The 23,685-nt window shown below is 30.0% G+C and overlaps 2 protein-coding genes across 3 annotated transcripts; one reads left to right on the forward strand and one right to left on the reverse strand.

The window, feature by feature from the left end:
• Positions 1-1,671: 1,671 nt before the first annotated feature.
• Positions 1,672-5,624, reverse strand: LOC117919978 (dihydrofolate reductase-like). The gene is made up of 6 exons (XM_034837311.1): positions 5,385-5,624; positions 2,973-3,065; positions 2,778-2,876; positions 2,584-2,625; positions 2,262-2,493; positions 1,672-2,160 (listed from the first exon to the last, which is right to left on the reverse strand). Exons 1-6 carry the CDS (start codon positions 5,481-5,483, stop codon positions 1,904-1,906), a joined length of 822 nt encoding a protein of 273 aa, XP_034693202.1. The 5' UTR covers positions 5,484-5,624; the 3' UTR covers positions 1,672-1,903.
• An 11,832-nt stretch (positions 5,625-17,456) lies between these two features.
• On the forward strand, positions 17,457-23,583 carry LOC117919979 (ubiquitin-conjugating enzyme E2 22). Of its 2 annotated transcripts, none has more exons than XM_034837312.1 (7): positions 17,457-17,562; positions 20,456-20,605; positions 21,587-21,731; positions 21,816-21,893; positions 22,475-22,587; positions 22,749-22,852; positions 23,085-23,583. In XM_034837312.1, the coding sequence occupies exons 2-7, from the start codon at positions 20,603-20,605 to the stop codon at positions 23,419-23,421; spliced, it is 780 nt and encodes a 259-aa protein (XP_034693203.1). In that variant the 5' UTR covers positions 17,457-17,562; positions 20,456-20,602; the 3' UTR covers positions 23,422-23,583. The 2 variants fall into 2 exon arrangements, with proteins under 2 accessions (XP_034693203.1, XP_034693204.1); XM_034837313.1 differs by lacking the exon at positions 17,457-17,562 and adding an exon at positions 17,718-19,813.
• Positions 23,584-23,685: the final 102 nt, after the last annotated feature.

Here is a 23,685-nt window from a genome sequence, read left to right on the forward strand (position 1 = left end):
TTCCATTTCTTTTTAGGTTTTAGCCTGTTGAAATCATTTTCATTTTAACTTGTCAGAGTCCCAATTCACAAGAGAGTCCTTTATCGACCATGTACTGTCCTGGTAGAGGGATTAAGCTTGTGCCTGACAGTTACTGATAGATACACATGCTTAAGCTTCTTTTCAAGATAGCAGTTAGCACAAGTCAATGCTTCTGCTTGAAGGCAGGTCATTTACTAATTAATCATACCTTTCAAAACTTTAGAATCCATGGTGTTTTTTTGGTCTTTTGTGTGTGTATTTTTTCCCATTGAGAAGTTTTGATACAGCTGAGACCATTAGGACTATCTAATGGTCCTTAAATTAGTCAGAAAGCTGATACTGAACCAAGTAGAAGGGTGAGCAGAAAAAATGTTGGTAATGGTGTTTATTTACTGGGTCAGATCATGCCAGAGACAGGATTAGAGGTACAAAAAATGTGCAATAAAAAAGAAATCAGCTTGAAAGCAACTTGACCAAAAGATAATCTTGGGCCAAGCTTTTAGACTTAGGGTATGGTTAGGTACATATTTGGGCCATACAAATGATTGGTTGGGTCCAAAAAGAGCCCAATATGTATATTTGTAATTTTGTGCTAATATGATATATTTCTTTATGTTTGAAGATTCAAAATGTTATGTCTATTGGTGATATATATTTAGAGGAATTATTTACCAAATCTTTTTATGCAATACAATATTTCTTCTAATGATTATAATCATGCTAGTTATTCTAGGGCCTAGTCACAAATTTACAGGTGAACGATAAAAAATTGAACTAATTGCAACCGTTTGAGTGCATAGTTACAATGAAAAAAATATATGAAAGTGATTTTTCCCTTGAAACTCAAATGTCTTTGTCCAAGATGGTCTAAGTTTTGAGTCGACTTGGGAGAGATGTATTAAGTGGAACAAACACAGTTTGAGCAGTGAAGGGTGTGCCTCGAATTCAACCTAGTGTGGGAACTTTTTTCTGCCATTAGTTTTGTTTGTAGCCGTCAGGTAGAAAGCCTTCCAAGTAGAAAGAGCAAACATCAGATGTGTGTTTGTTTAATGTAGTACTAACACAAGATTACCAAACTTTTTAAGCGGCACTGGCATCCCACCGTGAACCTGATTTGTCAATCTGGTTCTGGATGTATACATCCCTTGTAATCCGTCTTACTTTAGTTTACCGTACCTGAATCAACTCAGCTCCATTGCTGAATGAACTCGTTCAAATAGAAACAGACTTCTACACCAACCTGGACTGGTGCAACATTACTTTAGCTCATGTCACTTGCTTAAAGAGACCCTCTGGGCAGTGCTAGGTTGGTCTTCGACCTGATTGAAGCTGTGGGAATTGTAATCCTGCAGACATTACTCTCTCCAATGTTCCCTAAACTTTATTTCAGAACCCAATTGCTATAGTGATTATAATTTCTACCTTACGTCATCTTTCTTGATCATTTTCTGCCCCTGGTTACTGGAAGGGGAAGAAATCCAGGAGCTTCTAGTAAAAGAAGGGTGTAAAGTATGTCGCCTGCCTTGTTTATTAGGTGCAAGGATCAGAGGGTTGAGATAATTTTATTTGTCTGCATTTTTTTTCAGATAAAATGTCTTTTGAGGGAGGAAAAACTTCAGAATAGAAGAGCTTAAGATCATTCCACAGACATGGTAGGGGCAAAACGATGATGAGTCCCATAAATAGAGGTGAAACATATTACAAATCAAAAGAAGAAAAACCAAAGTTAATCCAGGGGGAGCACTAATTTTCCTTCAGCACCCATAGGAAAACTATGATAAGAATAGGCAAACATTATTTCACTCACTCACACTCCAAAATTTCTTTAAAAGCATGGTCCGGAGTGGAGGGCTACCTTTATCTATATCCCCACCTGATTGCTTCAGGCTTGTGTTGCCTCTAACCCCCCAGCTCCATTCTCCATCTTTTTCTCAATTACACCCTCTGGTTTTTGGGTCTTACATGCTTCTTCTACCTTACCCTTGTGCTCCTCTGCTTTCACTTCTCCATTCTCCATCTGTGCCTCATCTGCTTTCACTTCTCCATTCTCCAAATTATGTTTGTTAACTGAAGCGTTATTGCTTTGATGGAGGAGGATTTCCGTGGTCCAGCTTCTTAATTGCTCAGTTGCTGCCTCATCTGTTTGTCACACGCAACAATGAAATAGGTAGCCAAAGTTATAATCATTGCTTTAAACACTCGAAAACTTCCTTAGGGGTTGGGAATGAGGAAAGACTCACCTAATCTAGGGACGGTGTGGCCTTGAGGGTGCCTTATGATAAGAGGGTTGTCAAAGGCAGTGGCGAGGTCCTCAGAAGGCAATCTCAACCAGTCCTTGGCTCCAATGAAGTGGACTGATCTGACTTTGATGGGGTCCTTATAGGCAACATCACATATGCTGGGATCTCTGAACTTGGACCCTGAAATTGATACAAACAACTTCATGGGTGGGTGCTCCTTCAACACCTTCCCCTGTTTTCACCACATTTACTATCCTCAATCACCTTGTATTGTATATGTCTGTACTCATTACACAAGTAGAGAGAGAGAGGGTCAGCTTACCTGTCCCTGGTAGCCCAGTAAAAGAGCTGATAGTGTTGCTCCCTGGATAAAACAACCGATTAGTCATTTTAGATGAAGGAGACATGCCAATATATGAATGATCTGAAGGGTGGATTTGAAAAGAGTGGCATTGTCTTTTATTCCTCTTGTACATTTTCAATGAAGAAAAAGAAAGAAAAGTAAAGATGGGATACCTGAGAGAATCCAAGCAAACCATCAAAAGGGCCTTTGGTGGTGATGTATTCACACAAGTAAGCTATGCATTCTTCCAAGTTTGTGTATTCTGTAAACTCCTGGTAAAAAATGTGATATTATGGCATTAATTCCACAAAACTGCAGTGTTGTGTGTTGTAGAAAGGGGAAAAAAAAAATTGAAAAAGAAGAAAAACCTTGTCGAATTGGAACCACTCAAAGTAAGGTGGTGGAAAAATGCCCTCTATGTCTGATTTGCCTCCTGCTGGAAACATGCCATCTGGGAACTCCTACAACACAGAGGTGGATAATGCTTCAATTGATATGCTATCTTTTCTCCCCAGCATATGTGCAAATCTTGGCCCAATAATGTTTTTCTATTATATTTCATTGCTCTACCTGAAGACCAACTCCCAGACATCTCATATAAAAAAATCTAAATAATTTCATGATGCTAATCACTTGAGGGCCCACCAATGTGTCAGTCCAAAGAAGAAAATAAAGAAGGCAACCCACCAAATATTTTGTTAAAATAATTCAATGTTTGTTACAAATATTTTAAAAATAGAAATAGGAGCCCAAACAAACTTTAGACTACGTAACAAATTTGGGTTTGGTACATGTTTGAAAAATTCCAAGTCAGCATTTTTGGAGCCCTAGTGGTTTGTATGGACTCTCCATCCTTCTGTCCTCCAATGTCAATGTCTTATATCTCAAGTTGTTGTTGTTGTTGTTTATATATATATATAAGATCAAATAAATAATTCATTTCATTTTTTATAAGGTTTATTGGATACATAATTCAAAGAGCAATTTAAAAAATTAATTAATTATTTTTAATAATGCTAGGATCTTTTAAGAGGCTATGCATTTGATCTATTTTAACAAAAATTTAAGGGGTTGTTTAAGAATTATTTTTAAAAAAATTTTGAGAATAATTTTTAAAAACCGTTTTATGATGTTTCATAAAATAAAAATTTGTTTGAAAACCTAAAATGTTTTTTAACTTATTTTTAAATATATTTTAAAATATTTTTATACCTATTGTTTTACTTTTAATCATTCTACGTATTTATATAATTATTTTTAACACAATTCTTAAAAAGCAAGTGAAAACAAAATAAAATAATTAAAATGTATTATTTGAAAACATCTTGTTTTCTATTATTGAGAACAAAAAAAATAGAAAACAAGTTTTAATTATCAAATGTATTTTTCTAATTTTTTATTCTGAAAAATAGAAAATTGTTCTTGAAAACAGTTGCCAACAAGCCCCAACTTTTTATTTGTATTTTTATTTATTTTTAGTAAGCATGATTTAGGAACATAAACTTGTGGTGGCATTATCACATTAGTATGATAAGAAATTAGAATTTTTCATAGTACAAAATTGATATTGTATCAAACTTAAAATTTTGATAATAAAATTGAATGTATTGGAAAAAAATTTAAGATATAAAAGATAAGATCATACTACTAAAGAATGAAACTAATGATAAGAATGTTTAGAAGTTGTGAATGATTAGATAATAGTTTTCTTATCTATTAATGAAACAAATGTGATACTAATACTAAGATAGTTGTACTTAATTATGCATCATTAAATAATTGAAAAAATGTTATTCTCAATTTACAAGTAAAAAATTAAAAATTAAAAATTCAAATTTAATAATACTTATAAATTATAAAAATGTTTGGTAGTTTAAATATTTTATTATTTATTTGATGGAAATTAAAGTATGTTAAATAAAAAAAAATCCCATAAGGTGTTCCAGTGAAATTAATCGCATGATTTCATAATTAAAATTTTTTAAAAAAATTAGAGTGTTAATAGAATCAAAATTAACTTGAAATTATGAATGGAAGGAAATTATTTTTTATGTATATAAAATAATTTCATATCCTTATCGATGAAAGCTGGTGATTTTTCAAGAGCTCTTTTGTCTATCCTTATTTATTATTTTTTTAAAAATAAATAAATTTTACTAAATAACCTTAATACATATCAATAAATTCAGACTAAAAGTCATTTTAAATGATTAATAATTAAATTTCATTTTACAATACCTATTCAATAATTATTCATAAAAGAAGTCTGCTATAAAAATAATTTGTTTTTTTAAGAAAAAAATTCTAAATCTACACTCTTTTTCCAAAATATTCATTAAATTAACATTTTCTTACCTCGAGACTCACATATTATTTTTGTCCTACCATAATCAATCATTATGATTTTAACTTTATACTTAAAACCATATTTTATGATTAAGTTTTTAGCTTAAAATAATAATAATAATAATAATATATGGACGTTATTGTGATAGGAAAACATTAATTTTGTGAATATTTTAAAAGGTTTGCAATTTTTTTTTTAAATTATTTTTATTACAAACTCCATGAGAAAAGAGGTAGATCCAAAAATTTCTAATAATTTGAGCAACATGGCAACAGCACATTCATGGGTAAATAAAAACAGAGGAAATCTAATGAGAGATCCTGAGTCCCACAAGGGAGAATTGATCAAAGCATAAAAGGGTTGTGAGAAAGCAAAGGGCTAGTGGGATGGTGTGAAAAGCAAGAAAGATGGAAGAGATCAAAAGAGAAGATACCATTTGAAATTGAGCGAAAATGGAAGGATCCCATTTGCTGATTTGCTTATGGAGGAAACTCCCACTGGTTCGGAAGCCATGGAGGCACAGTATCTTCATCTCTGTGTGTTTGTCAAATATTATGCCTCTCGAATCAAACACCAGATTCCCTCTCTTCTCTTGAGAATTTATGGACGAACCCCCAACTACCCTCTTACAGAGTCGCTTCTGGCTGCTCTTCAGGATCCCCAACTACCATGGCTTTTGGCCCTTTGGGGAGTTGGTTTGATCGGTTTCCACGTGCATTTTGTTTTGGTTGCTCTCAGCTCGCCATGGTCTCCTTCTGGGTGGGTAGGTGGGTGGATTTTTGTATTAAAATAATTGAAAAATATAATTTTAATATAAGTTTTAAAATTTAGAGTTGTTTATTTATTTTTATTAAAAAAAAAACCCTTGGGAATTTAAATTGAAATCGTGTCTTTAAAAAACAATTTTTATTTGATTCATTTCAAATTCTCTTAAATTTTGAAATAATTATATATATATATATATATATATATATATATATATATATATATATATATATATATATATATATATATATATTAAAATATGAGAATTGAAAATTATTTCTTAAAATATTCAAATCAATTTTAGTGTTGTAGATTAACTAATGAATTTACTCTTTTCTATTATGGACATGTTTGGTTGACTGAAAGTTTGAAGGAAAATACGAAGAAAAGAAAACATAAAAGAAAGGTAAATGAAAAAAAAATACATAAAAAAATTAAAAATTAATTTAAAATTAATAAATTATTTTTATACATTTCATCAAAATTTATTTTACTTAGTTTTTATTTTTAATTTAAAGATTAAATAATTTAAAAATAATTAAATTTTAACTAATATTAATTATATTTAATTTTCCTTTATGAAACAAAATATGAGAAAACCATTTTCCTTAATTTTTTTTTCTCCACTCAATACTTTTCTAAAACCAAATATAACCTATGTGTTTTTCTTTTAAGAAGATGTCATATTTAATTTAATTTTTTTAAATCCCCATTTAAACTTTTGTTTTATATTTTAACTTTATTTTTATGAATTTGTGTTATATTTTGAATCCAATAATTTTTTAAGAATGTTAAAATTCTTGCTAGAAAAATCTCTGCTCCAAATCTTTTTAAGTCAACACTTGGGTATTGATATAAAATAATTATCCATGACCCTGCAAATTCTCTAAGGAGGAGATTGTAAATGTTTTCTTTTTCATTTTTTATGTTTTGGAATATATCTTATTTGGGTCACAAATTTTATTAACAATTGACAACATTTTGAAAAGAATAAGCCAAATTTCCTTTTATTAATAAGACCAAATTATGATATTACAAATTATATTTGTGAAACTAATGTTTAGTTAATTTTGATTTTAATGATAGAAAAATAAGATTCAGAATTAATAGTTTATCTTACATATGTTTAGACAAGAAGATTTTTAAGTTAGGAATCTAAAAATTAAATCAAGTAAAAAAAAAAGATTAAGAGAAAGGAGAAAACCTCAAAGAAAAGAAGAATTAAGACCCATGTTCTAAGATTTTTTTTATAAGGTTGTAAGTACATTAGGTTCATATTGGATTACAATTTTTTAAGCACCTAAAATCATTCAAATGTTTAAATGAGTTTTATTTTTATTTTTTAAACTGTATAAAGAATCTTTCTAAATGAAAACCACCTTTGTTTAGTACTATTCATAATTAAAAAGGTATTTAAAATGACAAGAAGTTATATAATCAGGTTTTTTCTAAGGATTTTATGTTAAAGATGCAAAAGTTGCAAAAACTATAGAGTACATTTATGCATCTTTGAATGATCTTAGTAAAAATTGAGATTGATTGTTTCAATAAAAACCAATGTTTTGACATGCATTTCATCTTTAAAAGCATTTTCTAATCTTAAGTTTCCATTATGAAATAATCCAAGTCGTTAAAGGCCATTTGTGCATCATTTTTTTTAATTTTTATATTTATTTAACTAGTGGTTGGTCAATAGGCCAACCAATTGAACCAAGAGGTCGATCGATTTAGAAAAATTTTCAAAGTGACATAAGTTTATCTTAACCAGCTGTGGTGTAACCTCAAATTAGTGATCGATAAGTTGAGCTCCTATAACTGAATGATTACTCTCTACACCTTTTGCCATCCAATGACTAAACGGTCGATTGAAACTATGCCTAACAACTAGTTTGGGTTTCTAACTCCTGCTTAAAGCTTTCAAACTTCTTATATTGATGAGGAACAAGTTCTACATTATTCTTGAATATTATTTGAGCCTTGAGAAGTGTTTTTAGAGTGTATTTGCTTTCAAACTTGTATTTCATCTTAGTACACCATTTAACCATAGTTTCTTGTATTCCATTATGCCAAAATTATAAATTAGGAATTTTATTCTTATCAAAATTTTCTTGTATAACTTGTGAGGTAGACCTAAATATATGGGTTATTGCTTGAGGAGTTTAGGACTAAGGTATTGACCGAACTTCTCTATTGTACGAAAATACTTAGCATTTTTACGTAGCAACTCTGGTTAAGAAAAACTAGAGAAAGAGTCACTACGACTTTTGTAGTATTCTGGGTATCGTCCTCAAGGATTGACTTATGAAAATTGTCAATACTAGAATAAATGAATTGCTTTTGTTTAAATCATAAAGTGAAAAACAATATGTGAATAATGTGAAACTAAGTAAAAGAAATCAAATTAATAAAAAAAATGAATATTGATTTTAAATTCAATTGATTCAGGTTTGGGGTTTTCCACAATCCAACCTAGTGTATAAAAATTAGAGAAAACAAGGGTCTTTTAAGTAATATGATCTTAGGGTTTTGGGATCCTTGGTCGCTCGCGATCAAGTTGAGTTTTATAACTCAAAATTGCATCAAAAACCTAATTTTTCCTTTTTAAAATAGATTCCTGAAACCATCAGATAAATGAGATTAATTACTAGTTTAGGATTTACCTTTTTAACCCTTCCTACTTCTTATAGCTTTGTTTTGGGGCAAATAACGATAGGGAAAACGAGGATAACCAATGATCAAGAATTACCAAGAATCACTAATATCAGGTAATAACCTACCGTATCATTCTCTAAACTAACCCACAAGGATAGAATAAAAAAATTGATAAATTGTCACCCAACCAATAATTAATCTCATTGTTATAATAATTTACCCATTGTCTCTATAGGTTTCATAGCCCTTAGGTTTTCATGCTTCAAGCCCCAAGTTGGCTCTTAGCCTCTCATGGGGGTGATGTCACATTCACAATTCATAATAGGGTAAAAATCCATAATTTGAATCAAAAGAAACTAAAAACAATATATTTAATATAGAAAAAAAAGAAAAAAAAAATCAAAGTTCTCGTCTTCTTCCACCTTTAATGTCAAACTCTTTGGAAAAAAAAATCCAAGATCCCTCAAACCTAAAATTGAGAGAGTTAATATAATATCATCAATTACCTAATATGTGACACACTCTCATTGGCCACTTATTACAAAATAATTTCCTAAAAATGATTAAAAAATAATAAAATGGTGATTTCTAGTCGTGTGGGGTTCACTTAGGGTGGATGATAGATGCAATTCCTAAGGTAGAGGAGGCGAAACATCAAAGGGGCAGTGGGTGAATTCGAAATTGGTGTCATTTCGAAGTGGATTTCGAATTCATAAGTTGAATAGATGCAATTCCTAAGATAGAGGAGGCGAAACATCAAAGTGGTAGTGGGTGAATTCGAAATTGGTGTAATTTCGAAGTGGATTTCGAATTCATAAGTTGAATTTCGAAATCATTTCGAAATGACCCTCTAGCTTGGTGCAGTTGTCTTCAAATGACCATAACTTCTTCATTTCAGTTCCAATTTGCACACTGTTTAAAGTGTTGAACTCCTGATTTCCCGAGCTTCGAAAAAATATATAGTATATTTACAATGGACTCTAGGAAGTACTCTAAATTTATCCTCAAATTCAGAGTATATAATACCATCAGATTTTTGAGTTCTAAATTTTCATGCAGTTGAATCTTGCTTCATGCCTCATTTCCCATGTTTTCTTGCCTTCTTTCTTACTCCATAATGGTTATTTCTCATCTTAAAAACTCATGATATCTTCATCTTGCCTTTTCTTATGGTCCATGAGTCTTGACTCACTTAGTTTCTCATTTAGCCTTTTCTTGATCTTTCAAAATCTAAAGTGATTCAACTTGCACCATTTCCTTCCCTTCTGAGATAAGTCTCCAAGTACAAATTAAACTCATGTCTAGGGCCTTAGCATTGATTTAGGTCAAATTGGGTGATTTGAATGTCTTTTGGTGCACAAATCATATAGAATATGTGCCATTAGAGCACATATTTTGGCTCCAATCAGGTATCTCTTGAAGAAAATTGTAAGTGGCTAATGAAGCTAGTTAATCCAAATATAAAGCTTGAAGACTTAGTTTGGAAGCCTCAGTATGAAAATTTTAGTATAGTGAATTGTCAAACTTAATACTGAAGTTAGAGAAGAGTGAATGTAGACTAAGATTGGGCTAAATCCTATAAATCTTTAATTTGCATTTATTTCTTCCTTAATCTCTTTATTTACTTACAATTGCTCTTATATTGATTTTTAGTGTATTATATTTTACATTATCACTTGTATTCTTAAATTGTTAAATTTACAAAAAGTGACCATTACCTTATTCACTCATTCTAGGTGATTATCTTAGATTAATATAAATAGAATCGTAACAATATTCTCTATCTCCATTTAAAAATAGTTGTTTTTTTTTCAAAAAAATAGAAGGATCCCAAAACAAAAAGTAAAGTTTTAATATTTTTTTTCCTAGGTTTTTTCCCTATTTTTCTTGAATTATTGGTTAAAAATAGTTATTTGATTATATATGTGTGCGTGTGTGTGTCAAATATAATATTTTTAAAACAAAAATATTATTAATTTTTGTAAAATAAAAGAATGAGAAAAAAAAAAAAAAAGATGAAAGAATAAACAAGAATGCTTAGATAAAATAGAATTCTAAGAAGGAAACTAAATGAATATTTTATTAGAGGTCTCCCCCAAAGTCACAAAGAGATTTAAATTAATATGGGTGATCATCTACAAGTTTTCACAATAGACAAATTCTTAAATTTTATGATACTCCTCCTTAATTAATTATAAGAATACATATTGTTAAAACTTTACTAGGAAAAAGTCTAGTAAAGGAAAAATAGTACAATATTATTTAAATGTATAGATCATTAGAACTGCCTCATTAAAAGTCTTATGAGTAAAACCTAATTAGACAAAATATAGATTAAGGAAAAAAGAGTGCAATATATCCATATTTGTATTCTCTTTCTCATATAGACATGATTATGTTTTCTTCAACGATTCAATTGATAAATCTCTCAATCTTTGCATTCTGATGTTGTATTTTAACTTTTTCAATATAGTCGAAGGTAATGCTTTTGTGAATAAATCTGCTAGATTTTCACATAGTCGAATATGCTGAACATTAATTTCACTTTTGTTCATTTGATTGATCTTCAAGACATCTCAATACATGTTTGACTATATTTCAACGTTTTTCAATTGGTGTAAAATAATATCTTGCAAGCACATTGACAAAATTTTATATTTGGTCATGTACAATTAACAATATATATTAGTGTACCAATGACAGTAAGATAAATGTACTTTTGAACTGAGTAGTTCTTTTTATCTTCTTTAAGATGAAAGAGGTCATTTTTCACTTTAAGTGAATAAACTAGATTAGAGAACTTAATTAATGTGATTTGTCCATATAAAAACACTTCAAAGACTTTCCTATGTATGTTAATTGATGGACTAACATTCCATTTGAAAAGTACTTGACCTACAAGTCAAGGAAAAATTTTGCTTTTCTTAAATCTTTTATTAGATAATTAACAACTCTTATAATCTTTTCAGGAGTTCAATAAGACTGTAACAATTATAAACCTTCATTTTAATCCATACAAGGATGTAATGTATAATTATATTACATAACATTATCTATAATATATTATGAGATATTAATGTTTCAAGGAATTATTTGCTTCAAGTATGTTAATCCTCAAGGGATTTGGTTGTTTTATGCATTTGAATCTTTAAGAGATTTTAACATATCTATGGATTCATATATATATATATATATATATTATAAAGTATATATCAAGTCCTTCAAGGATTGTTAATCATATGATTGAATCATTATGGGAATGATACAAGGTTTTTGCAAGAAACTTTATGCTATAATTTATTCTTTATATCCATTGATATCTAACACTCTTTACGTCTTCAAGCTTAAGACTTCAAGTCCAAGTATAGACTTCAGGTCTATTTATCTTCAATAAGCTTGAAATATTTTAATGTTGGACTATAAGTTCAAATATTTCTCATTTCATCAATGAATCTAACTTTGTATTTATTGCATATTTCCATTTTACCTAATTATGTCAACATTCTTTCATAATTAATGATTTCGAATTTCCATCATTCCTTTTGCTATAAAGGCTATCTAAAAAAGAATATGAATCGTTATTCAATTTGTACATCTTTAGGGGTTATTTGTTCAATTCGTGCCTCTTTAAGAGTTGTTTGTTTAATATATGCCCCTTCAAGGACTATTTGGTCAATATGTACTTCTTCAAAGGTTATTTGTTCAATATGTGCCTCTTTAAGGGCTTTTTAAGATTGATTAATCATCTTGTGACCTCTTTCAAAGTACCAAGTTTTTATGTGTTTTCTTTTTATGAAAAATTGAATCTTTTGAGCTTATAAGTCTATCACACTTCAAGTATCCCTTAAACTTATTAGTTAATTGTCCTTTAAGGATATTAATATGTAATGGGGTATTCATAATCGGTATATAACTTTGTCACTTTCTTTGTGTTAGTGAATGCATTTAGTAATTGATTTGTTTGTCTTTACAAATGAATAGTCTTTTGAACTTCCATTTCACATTGATTAATATAAGGTTCAAGATGAGACAATATCGATGCATTCCAAAATAATTTCACATTGTTATTCTAGAACTGGCTTTCCTCCTCCTGACGGCGAGAAAGTTATCTCATAATAATTTCTACATGTTGTACTATTTTTTAGGTGTATAAATAACATAGCCACAAAGTGAAAACTTTTGATAATAATGTATGTCCATGTGACTTTGCTATGAGTTGATGTATCAATGTTTATCTTGGGGAAACGACGTTAGTCTTGCAAGATTATTTTGGATCTAGCATAGTACTAAGGTATCATTCACATGGAATTAAATGCTACTAGTAATATAGTGTGAGCTCTTTTGGAGCATTTAATTAGGTTTTTATTAGTTGGTATAATATTAATATCATTTATTATCAATGTTATACAATTAACGAGACATCCCATAAAACATGTCATAAAGACCTTATGGGGTTGAAGGAATCTTATTATAGAAAGATAAAGTTAAAATCAATAGAAAAAACACTAGTCACCGATGATGACCCAACTTAATAAGTTGTGTATAAGAAACTAAGAAGTATTCCATAATCGAATAGGTATTTTTAAGATTAAAATAAGGAAAAACAAATATGGTAATATGTATCCAAAGGGGACTAAATTTTAAAATCTCTCTATACAAAAATATAATATTTATTTATATATTCTTAATAAAACAAGCACCATAAAAAATAAAAAATAAAAATTGTATCATAATAAATGATGTGTTAGGAAACTAATATTCTCATATAATTTTCAATATTTTCAACACATAATTTTAGTATTAAATTCTCAACCCATATACCTGAACTTTTTTTTTTGGCATTAGAGGAATTCTTATATATACTTCTTAGAATATTTAAAATTCAAAATTGTATATCCAAAATTTCCAAAATATAAGTATATATATTATCCAAAAATCTAACTTTTTATATGGATAGCAAACATATTTTAGTATTATATATCACTCTTATATATTAAAGAGCACATATTAAAATTAATCTCAATTGTTATATCATATAGAAAAATTCTTATGTATCAAACAACTAGAATATAAAGTGTTTTAAAATCCTCTAGCACAAAAATATTAAATATAAAAATCATATCTTCATACAACCCAAAATTCCAATTCTAGTGATAAGAGTTCAAAAAAATTATCAACAACTTACTTATTTTGTATGGTTTGATATATAAAAATAGTAATATTTTGAAAAGATGTAAATATTATCTACATACTTACTATTCATGTTATAAAATATTTTTACATAATTGCAACAAAATGTAAAAATAATGGTTGCATAACTTCATGCTATAAAATATTTTATTTATAACTTTTGATTACATAAATTTTGTTTTCCATAACTTTTATCTATAAGAAAATATATATATATATATATATTAACGCTTTTATATATCCTTCTTATAGCACGAAGAATATTAATTTTTTCGTTTTCATAACTTGTAGTTATGGATACTAATAATTATATAACTTCTAGCGGATAATACTCACCATAATGCAACAGCCTCAAGCCACAACAAATTACCCCCAATAGAAGAAACGATTGCACCAAAAGAATCTTCAAGACTATTATAAACTCGCATAACTTATAAATATTGTACATGAAGAAACATAATAATGAAAAAGAATAAGAAATTCCTTTATTAGCTACATATAAGATAACTTTATAATAAAATAATTTTTTTCAGATAATTTTTTACTATAAGAGTTTAAACATTTATTAATTTATTTACTTTTTTATATATAGCTTTAGGCTATAAAATAATCAAAATATGAGTAATGTTATAAGAATATAAATCAATTGATAATTATCTTGTGATATAACTTTTAATTATACAACAAAATTAGACATTGTATGTGTAGTTTCTAGTTATATAGTTGTTAATTAATAATTTTGTTTTATATGATTTTTTGTTGTACAAAAGAATTAGAAATTGTGTCCATGACTTGTAACTATAAAATAATTATCAATAGAGATTGTCTCCATATTTTCTACTTATGAAAAAAAATTATATATAATTTCTAACTATTACAAAATTAAAATATCAATAGTTACAAATTTTTTACTGGATTATATAAAACAATACCGATACAAATTTTGATTTTTTTATAGTGTTTGGTTATAAATAATAATAACAATTACATAAATTTTGACTATGTATAAATATAATATTTTTAGCTATATGATTTTTAACATTTAGTTTATATAGCTTCAAGCTATGGATAATTAAAATTTAGGTATTGAATAACATAAGATAATACATAATTATAATGATTACATATTTAAAAAATTATATTAGGACATACCTTTTCATAATATTCAATATAAAAATCTTGAAAATAAAAATATCGAATGATGTTTTAAGCTATTGGTTAGAGTTTTGTGCGTGTTATAAAATAAAAGAAGAGAATAAATAAAAATGCTCATAGAAAATAGAATTCTAAGAAGAAATTGAATGAATGTTTTAGGGATTTATATGAATATGAATGATATTCCACTGTGTCCCATAAAAATATTAAATTAAAAGAAAATTATTATTTATCAGATTTTCTATTCTCATTTTCAAACATTTTAAAAATATATATATAGGGATAAAAATATTAAATTAAAAGGAAATTATTATTTATCAAATTTTATATTCTTATTTTTCAAACATTTTTAAAATATACACATAGGGATAAATGTATTAAATTAAAGTTATATTTATAATTTTCAAACATTTTTATCCCTTTAACATAAATATTTCTATAAACTAATACCTTATTTTTGAAGCTTGGATGAAAAGATAAGGGAGGTTTCTATATATATATATATATATATATATATATATATATATATATATATATATATATATATATATATATATATATATACATGTGCGCGTGTGTTTGGATAAATTTACTAATTAGAAAACATATTATTTAAAAAATGAATTACAAAAATATATTTTTATTTTTATTTTTTAATCCAGGCAAAAAATGATTTCACATTTTATAAAAAAATTATCAATATTAACTCCCTTCAAAGTTATTGCTCTAATTAACTTAAGATTGAGCTTCAAGCAAAAGGCATAATCATAATGCTATATCAAAAGATGGTCTAATTAATCCATAAAATGAATTTTTTGAAAAATAAATTAAAAAAGATATGTTTAAATTTTATAATGTTCGGTATTGTTTGGATCCATTTTTTTAAACAAAAAAACAATTATGCTTCAATTATATTTTTAGGTTGATAAATATTAAACTTATTTCATTGATGTAATTTTGATTATCTTTTTAAAAGTTAAAAATTTTAAATTATGATTAGAACAACCCCTCACGTTATAAGAGAAAATCAACTTAATAATAATTTTTTAAATAATAAGTATAATTTAATTTATTATTAAATAACTCCTTAAATTATTATATAATTTAACTTAAAATCAACTTTAATTATTAAATAATATATATTAAATTCTATCAATCACTTCCTTAATAATAAAACATGTTGTGATTGGCTCTAGGATCTTAGATTTTAGCCAAAATTGTATTTATTATTTATGCCTTCCCATCAAAGAAACTCTTAAATTCACTTAGGTTACCTTTCCATTCGTCCCACCTCATTAAAGATTCATATATCTTACCTTTTCTTTTATTTCACTCCATCAAATGTTTGTGTTGGCTACATTCTTTATTTTATTTCCTTGATTATAATTATTGTTAAATATTAACTTAATGCTTACTATTTCAAACCTTAGAATTTGATATTTGTTTTATATTACGATTGTGTTTTGTTTTCAGAAAGTATTAAAAAAAGAAAAAAAATGTTAAAAAATTATTTTCTTATATTTGATTTATATATGAAAAATATAAAAAAAATATAATTTAAATTAATTAAATATAAAATATTTTTAATTTTATAATAATTTATGTAATATACAATATAAATTTTTTTTTTTGGTTTTATAAAAATTTATGGAGCATGTGATTAGTATGTAAAGAAATACTAGATAGGAAAGGAAAAGAAAAAAATATATTTTTTAATTTTTTTTCCATTTTCTTCTTTTTTTACGATAAAAATTAAAATTTTATGAAATCAACTTTTATTTAAATGTGAATTACAAGTACATCCGCTTTAAGTTTTTAATAAAAGAGTGATTGGCACGTAAGAAAAGGAAAGAAGGATAGACATCGAAACTCTCAGCGCAAACAGACCCCAAACCCACTCTTAACTGGCACCGCTAACGGCTAGTTAGGAAGATCGACCATCCAACGGCTACCAGCACAGCGTCGGCGAAATTCGAATTTGATTGGCTGGCATTTGTTAACCATGGTTAAGAGTTCACTCAACCCCCAACTCATCCGTTTCATTAATAAAGTGTATACATCCGTTTCCTGTCTCACATCCGACAACCTTCGGACCTCAACCACCACCTAACCCACTCTTCAATTTGCTTTATAGACAACTTTGGGTTCCGGCGCGTCTACCATTGCGTAATTACCGGACTGACCCTGCCCCAAGCCTCCTATTTACAAGAATGATACAAGACCAATAGAAATCTATAATAATATTAAATAAATAAGAATTAAAAACAAAGATATTTTTTTAACACATAAATTAGAATTGAAAATTCGAATTTAAATATAAGGCAAAAAGTAACGGGATTTGAAGGAGGAGGCCACTATTGTGATTTGGATTGAGAGTAAGGCTAATTTCGTCATTTAGTGCTTGTCAATTCAAATCATTGTATCATTATTTTCGTGCATGTATGAAGTAGCATTCACACACAGTGCGCGCACTCGCACGCGTTTTGAAAGGGCGTGACGAATACGCCTCCACCCAACGGTAAAGCACTTCTCTTGTCGGCCTGTTCACGTTCGACCACGCGCAGTGGCAGAGCGTGCGACCACCGTCTCTTAGGTAAACATAAAAGAATCCAACGTCTTCAATATACTGAAGATCTCGCGTAGCGACACGTCATTTAAAAATAATAAAAAAATAATTTATTTTATTTTTTGGGGATTTATTTATTTATATATATTCTCATTGATATCTCTTAGCAATGATTTTTTTTGGTATGTGTTTTCAAAAATTTCTTCCCAAAATCGATCAAATCAATCATAGTCTCAAAGCCCCACGAACAGAAACTTGAGGAGAACTCGCACCCACTTCTCAGGTAATTTCTCATGTGGGTGCTTTCTTGATTATCTGCATTTGCTTTGATTTCTGGTGAACTGTGAATCAATGTGATCGAGTGATGGTGGTGGTGGCGAGTGATTTTTTTTTTTTTTTTTTTTTGTGGTTCTGTTTGTTATTCTTCACTTCTACATTGATGCTTTCTTTCTTGTTTAATATGATATTTTATTTTTATTTTTTAATTTTTTTTTTGTATTTTGAAAATGGTTTCTTGAAGAAATGGACATGGAGGTTCTTGCCTTCTTGGGGAGGCTGATAATGAGGCATTGGGGATTCTTTTTTGTGGTCTCTTTGTTTCGTTGATCTGATGAAGTTCTGTTTCTGGGTTTTTAGATAAACTGATTGTTTTCCGTGGGTTGTGTCTTTCTGGGAAAGTAAAGCCCTTTTATTTGTTTTGGAGGATCTTTAGGTCAGCGTTTGTTATCTATCTTGGATCTTCTAGGTTTTGGGTTTTTTGGGTTTGATTTATTGATGGGGTTTTGTTGGGCCTTGCAAAGTGGGAAGTATATAAGTCCGTGATCAGTGATAAATTCTTTTCATTTTTCCTACATTTTCTCTGCTACCAAACAGAACTTTAGGGTTTTGATTAATGGTTTGATTGGATTAGTTCTGTTATCACTTGGCGGGTTCTCTTTCTCTGACTCTGTCTGTTGCCTACTGATGCCTGTTTTCCCACTTACATACGGAGAAATTGCACATTTTCCTGCAAAAGTGCCCCCGATACATATACCTGTGGGTAGTTGCATTTAGGATCTAGTTTGGGCTGTGTTTTAACAAGAAAATTGGAGGAAAGATAACAAGAATAAATTTGAATTTTGGCTGTCTAGTTGCTAAGAAAAAAATTAACTCAGATAAATAATTGTGTATGTTTATTTAATCATATTTATCTGTTTTCTTGGGGAACAAAAAGTAAAGGAGAAATATGTTAGGGAATTCGAATGTACTGGAGAAAGGTGAAATGCTAGAAGATTTTCCCCTATTTTCCTTAGATAAATGTAAGGAAAGTTGAAAAAAATGTTTATTCCTCAACAATTTAATATTCTTTCCCTGAACTTTTTCCACAGGTAACCAAGAGAAAATTTTGTAAATATACTTACCTTTTTCCTTCCTTACTCTTTTCCTCTATATTTTCTTTTCCTCAAGCTCTCGGGGTACCAAACATAGCCTTTATCTTCCTCCTTACTCTCAGTTCACAGTAGGGGTTTGTTTTTCTTTTCCCTGAACTTTTTCCACAGGTAACCAAGAGAAAATTTTGTAAATATACTTACCTTTTTCCTTCCTTACTCTTTTCCTCTATATTTTCCTTTCCTCAAGCTCTCGGGGTACCAAACATAGCCTTTGTCTTCCTCCTTACTCTCAGTTCACAGTAGGGGTTTGTTTTTCTTTTTCCTGATTTTGGGTTTTGATATGTTTCCGCAATTTCTCAGTTCGTGTTGATTTTATTTTCTAATTCTTTTCCTAATTTTAAATCTAACATTTACACTGTTGCGGTGTTTATTATATGACAAAGACTGCACACTGGACTCTTTTAAGCTTATAATGAATGCATATTTCGGTGATTTCTTGCCTCAGTTGTAAAATGTATCTTTTGATGTTGCAGTGAATATGCATTTGATTCTGTGTACATAATGAAGTTTATGATTGGAGAAAACACATCATGACATATTTAGTGAAATATTTAGTCTTCCATAGTTGATTATGTAATGATAATATCTTGAAGAATTATCTATTACCGATTGTGCGTGTTAGTGAAGAATGTTTGAAGACCGAGAGAATAAACTGTTACTTGGAGAGCTTTGATATTTTTTTTATTCTATGTTTTGTTGGCAATTATATATCACTAATCTTACCCTCTTAGGACTTTAGAATTGAATCCGGCATCCTTCATTAATACACATGAAATACTTTTTAATTTTATTTGTACGCACAATTCTAGACTTGAATAAATTATAGGTTTTAAAAGGATTGAACATGTAAATTTGTATTTAATACGTATTTGGCAGTATGAGAAACATGTGAATTTGGTAATCAGAAATTTCCCGATGCTTGGATGCCTGAGGATGGATAAGATCTTTTTGCTGTAAAGAATCAGTAGCTTGAGTGGAGTATACTTAGCCATGTAGTTACATTTTTGAGACATGCTGACTTGATGGATATATCTCAGTATTGCAGATTCCAGAAACTTAGCAGTATCGATACTGTTCAATTGGGGCCTGCTTATGTGATAAAAGGTTCTTTCTGTGTTGATGCTTACCATTAGAATGATGAATAATTGGAGCCCTAAGGTTTTTAGGTTCAAAGCAAGTTTCTGTATATCTGGACTAGTATAATAGAATATTTTTGGGGACTCAGCTTTTTTAAATGCCAAAAATGAACCAGAATGTGTTATCAATGTTCAGTTTGTGTGGGTCTGACCGTCTGAGGATAACCTGTTTAGTGCTCAATATGATTGAATCCACAGCTTTGGATTCTTGGGTCCTGCCCTCTACTCCTTGTTGTTGGATGAGGCAGGGTATGGTTCTATCTAGACATGTAGAGTGGATAATCATGATGATGTTGATACTGCATACTTGGGGGTTCCAATCCTTGTGTTCACATGGTGACTTTCCACCTACTTTGCATGTTTTTTGTGTCTTGCATGGTTATAGCTAAATTTGATGGTTTATGACCTTCATGCGTTCAACAGACTTATGAAGATAAATGCTGATTGCTTTTTATGAACTTACTATGCAAAACAGATATTTGGCTTGTTAACTGATTATCCTGGACTTTAGTCTTTTACTGTTTTTGTGCAGAGAAATGTGAATGGACTTAAAATTGTACTGTTGCTTACTTGGATCCTAAATATCAAATGTCAACTCATTTTTTTGCAGGTCCTTTTGGCAGTCGCTTGATCATTCTCATATCTGAGACTCTGACCACTGGACTTGAAGAAGTTGTTGGCTTGGCTTGCTGAAGTTTAATCTGTTTTCAGCAAAACTAGCAGAAGCTCTGAAAAAGATTCCACTTATTTTGTTCCTATGGTAACTTTCCCTCCATTTTCATAATTAACTTGTTTCTTGAGCTTGTGGGAGTTCACATATGGTGAAGGAATGCATAGGAATATACAATTTTATCCATGAGCCTCGCGTGTATAGATTGTAGATGTTTTTCATAATAATGACATAGCCTTATACATGGAGAAATCAAGGGTATTCCATTTCCATATCTTGAGAAAACAAAAGATGATACATTTGTAATCATTCAAAATGGCATGTATAACTGATGACACATTTGTAATCTTTCAAAAATGGCATATACACCTGAATTTTTGTGTCTTTAAGAAAAAAATGCAGCAGGGCCCCTTTTTATTTTTCAAAATTATGGGCACCCCTGATTTATATGGAAAAAGAAGCGACCTATATGTCCGAGTTTTCCATATCATTCCTACAATTGCTGACATGTTCTGAAACGGAAATATAATAGCAAGTTGATTCTCTGATTATTCCATTCCTAATAATGATATGTCTGTCTATTCCCATTTATCAAATGTGCCCCCACCATTCCCATTTATTTTGTAGCTATTTTTACTTTTTCCTCTAGTTATGTACACTCATTTCTCTCTTATATGTTGGGAGAATTGTTATTTCACTAAGGAATGCTTAGGTATCCGTAATTCATCCACATGGGCTATAAGAATCTTCAGATTATGAATATCCTTACAATGATATAGACATAAATAAGCCTTCAAACTGGACATTACCGCAGTATGAAACATTTCCTGCCTAGGTCATTCCACTGGTTGGTTATTCTGAGTTAAAGGGTCTAAATGTGTTTTGGGTTCATTTTGGACACCATGGTATGCGCAATCAAACACAGTAGTCTTACTCTCTTGTAGGTCAGAGATGGTACTTTTCTTTGATTCTTGAGGTCTATAAAGTTCTGCTTCGTTTTAGCTTCCCTTCTTTTGAATGTTTCAAGTCCTTATCTTCTGACAAACTTATTCTATTGTGGTATTGCTTTAGGCGACTAATGAAAATCTTCCACCAAATGTAATAAAGCAACTTGCAAAGGAGTTAAAGAATCTTGATGAGACCCCTCCTGAGGGCATTAAAGTAGTTGTAAATGATGATGATTTTTCAACTATATTTGCTGATGTTGAAGGCCCAGGCAAGTAGTTTCCCCTTCTAATTTCACAATCTTTGACAACATCCATTAAGGTTTCATACTGAATGAATATCTTTGACCTTGCAGCTGGGACTCCATATGAGAATGGTGTTTTCCGGATGAAGTTGTTATTGTCTCATGACTTCCCTCATTCCCCTCCTAAAGGTTTGTTGGTACATATTGCTATAAAATTATTATGCTTTTATATTTGGTGTGACCAATTTTGTGACTCTAAAAAATATTTTTTGTATCTTTCCTTGGAAGTAAATTTATTTTCCTAAAACTTTTTAGAATTTTGATGTATACATCTCCTTATGTCTGGCTCTTTGGATCCAGAAGTGTAAGAGTTGGTTAGTAGTTCAATAGCTGCTATTTTATACTATAGAAGCCAGTCCATGGATGAAGTTGGTAAATTTTGATATCTTTTCTTAAGATCTCTCTGGTGCATGTGGGGGTATATAGAATGTGTGTGACTCTTGCAATACTGATTTGAATATTTGAATATGGTCTGCAATCTGTTCTTTCTGGGGGTATATAGAATGTGTGTGACTCTTGCAATACTGATTTGAATATTTGAATATGGTCTGCAATCTGTTCTTTCTGGCAATTTACTTTTACTTATTTGTTTTTCCTGTATTTGCCTATTATTCCTGACTATGCATTCCATTTGCTGTATTTGCCTATTATTCCTGACTTTGCATTTCATTTGGGCACACGTTTGAATCTTTGGACCATTGATGTTACAGGTTACTTCCTGACTAAGATTTTCCATCCAAACATTGCAACCAATGGTGAGATCTGCGTCAACACACTCAAAAAGGATTGGAACCCAAGCCTTGGACTGCGACATGTCCTCATTGTGAGTACAGTTTGGCATTTTTGTGTATTTGAAGTAAAAACATTTTTATTTGTCCATACAGGGAGAGCTGTTTTCACTATCAGAAACCCACCCATCCTGTTTGAAATATTTGGGTGTAAACTGGGAAATTTTTATTTCATCGACTTTTTTTATGGTAATAGGTGGTCAGGTGTTTGCTGATCGAACCATTTCCAGAATCAGCCTTGAATGAACAGGCTGGCAAGATGCTGCTTGAAAATTATGAGGAGTATGCCAGGCATGCAAGGTGATGCCTCCATCTTTATATCCACCTAATGTTGTTTTGGAAGCACATGGAAACCTTACATGTGAAATATCATAGTTGATATCAAGATAGACCGGTCTTGAAGTGGGATTTGGCAATGGGGAAACAGGCATTGTATAGTGGGGACCTAAATTCACATGAGAATGTTTTTTTTTCCCTTGTGGCTTGTTAGTTTCACCACTTAACGGGTATTCTGTGAAATGTGTGCATGCAGGATTTACACTGGAATTCATGCCCTAAAGCCAAAACCCAAGTTTAAAACAGGAGCTATTTCTGAGTCAACCACAGCCCTGAATGTTGACCAAACGAACAGCTCAGTTCTTAATGTTGAGCAGAAGAACACAGCATTACAATTGCCACCATCCTCCTTGGCCACATGTATGACAGCAGGCGGCGGTAAAGGAGGAGGAAATGGTCAGGCTCCAACCACTGAAACAGGAGTTAGTGGATCTGCTGCAGCAACACCACATAAGAAGGAAAGTGGATTGGCAAAAGTTCAGGCAGACAAGAAGAAGATGGATGCAAGAAAGAAAAGTTTGAAGAGATTATGAAGTTGGGAGAAACGGTTGCAAATTTCTGTGTTTGGGAGTTTCTGACTGAACCTTTGTTGTTTATTTCATAGACAAAGGGGTGACAGTCATAAAAGTATTGTGCGATGGATATTTCCCTTGATTAATGTTAATTGACCCTCCTCTCTCGTTTTTATCTTTTCATTTTCAATCTCTCAAAAATGAAAAAAATAAAATAAAATTAAATTCCTTATTTTCCATTTGTGATATATTGTCCACCCGGAGATTCTATTTTGAAGGCTTAAT

This window comes from Vitis riparia, chromosome 8 (genome assembly GCF_004353265.1).
Source record: "Vitis riparia cultivar Riparia Gloire de Montpellier isolate 1030 chromosome 8, EGFV_Vit.rip_1.0, whole genome shotgun sequence".
Lineage (NCBI taxonomy): Eukaryota > Viridiplantae > Streptophyta > Magnoliopsida > Vitales > Vitaceae > Vitis > Vitis riparia.

What these genes read in the sequence shown, in the direction of transcription:
- LOC117919978 (XM_034837311.1), bottom strand. Translation starts at nt 5,483, where the DNA reads ATGAAGATACTGTGCCTCCATGGCTTCCGAACCAGTGGGAGTTTCCTC. An exon ending in AGTGGTTCCAATTCGACAAG is followed by an intron (nt 2,877 to 2,972) that starts GTTTTTCTTCTT and finishes ATTTTTTACCAG; the next exon opens with GAGTTTACAGAATACACAAA. An exon ending in GTTTGCTTGGATTCTCTCAG is followed by an intron (nt 2,626 to 2,777) that starts GTATCCCATCTT and finishes TGTTTTATCCAG; the next exon opens with GGAGCAACACTATCAGCTCT.
- LOC117919979 (XM_034837312.1), top strand. An exon ending in TGCTGATGTTGAAGGCCCAG is followed by an intron (nt 21,732 to 21,815) that starts GCAAGTAGTTTC and finishes TTGACCTTGCAG; the next exon opens with CTGGGACTCCATATGAGAAT. An exon ending in GACTGCGACATGTCCTCATT is followed by an intron (nt 22,588 to 22,748) that starts GTGAGTACAGTT and finishes TTATGGTAATAG; the next exon opens with GTGGTCAGGTGTTTGCTGAT.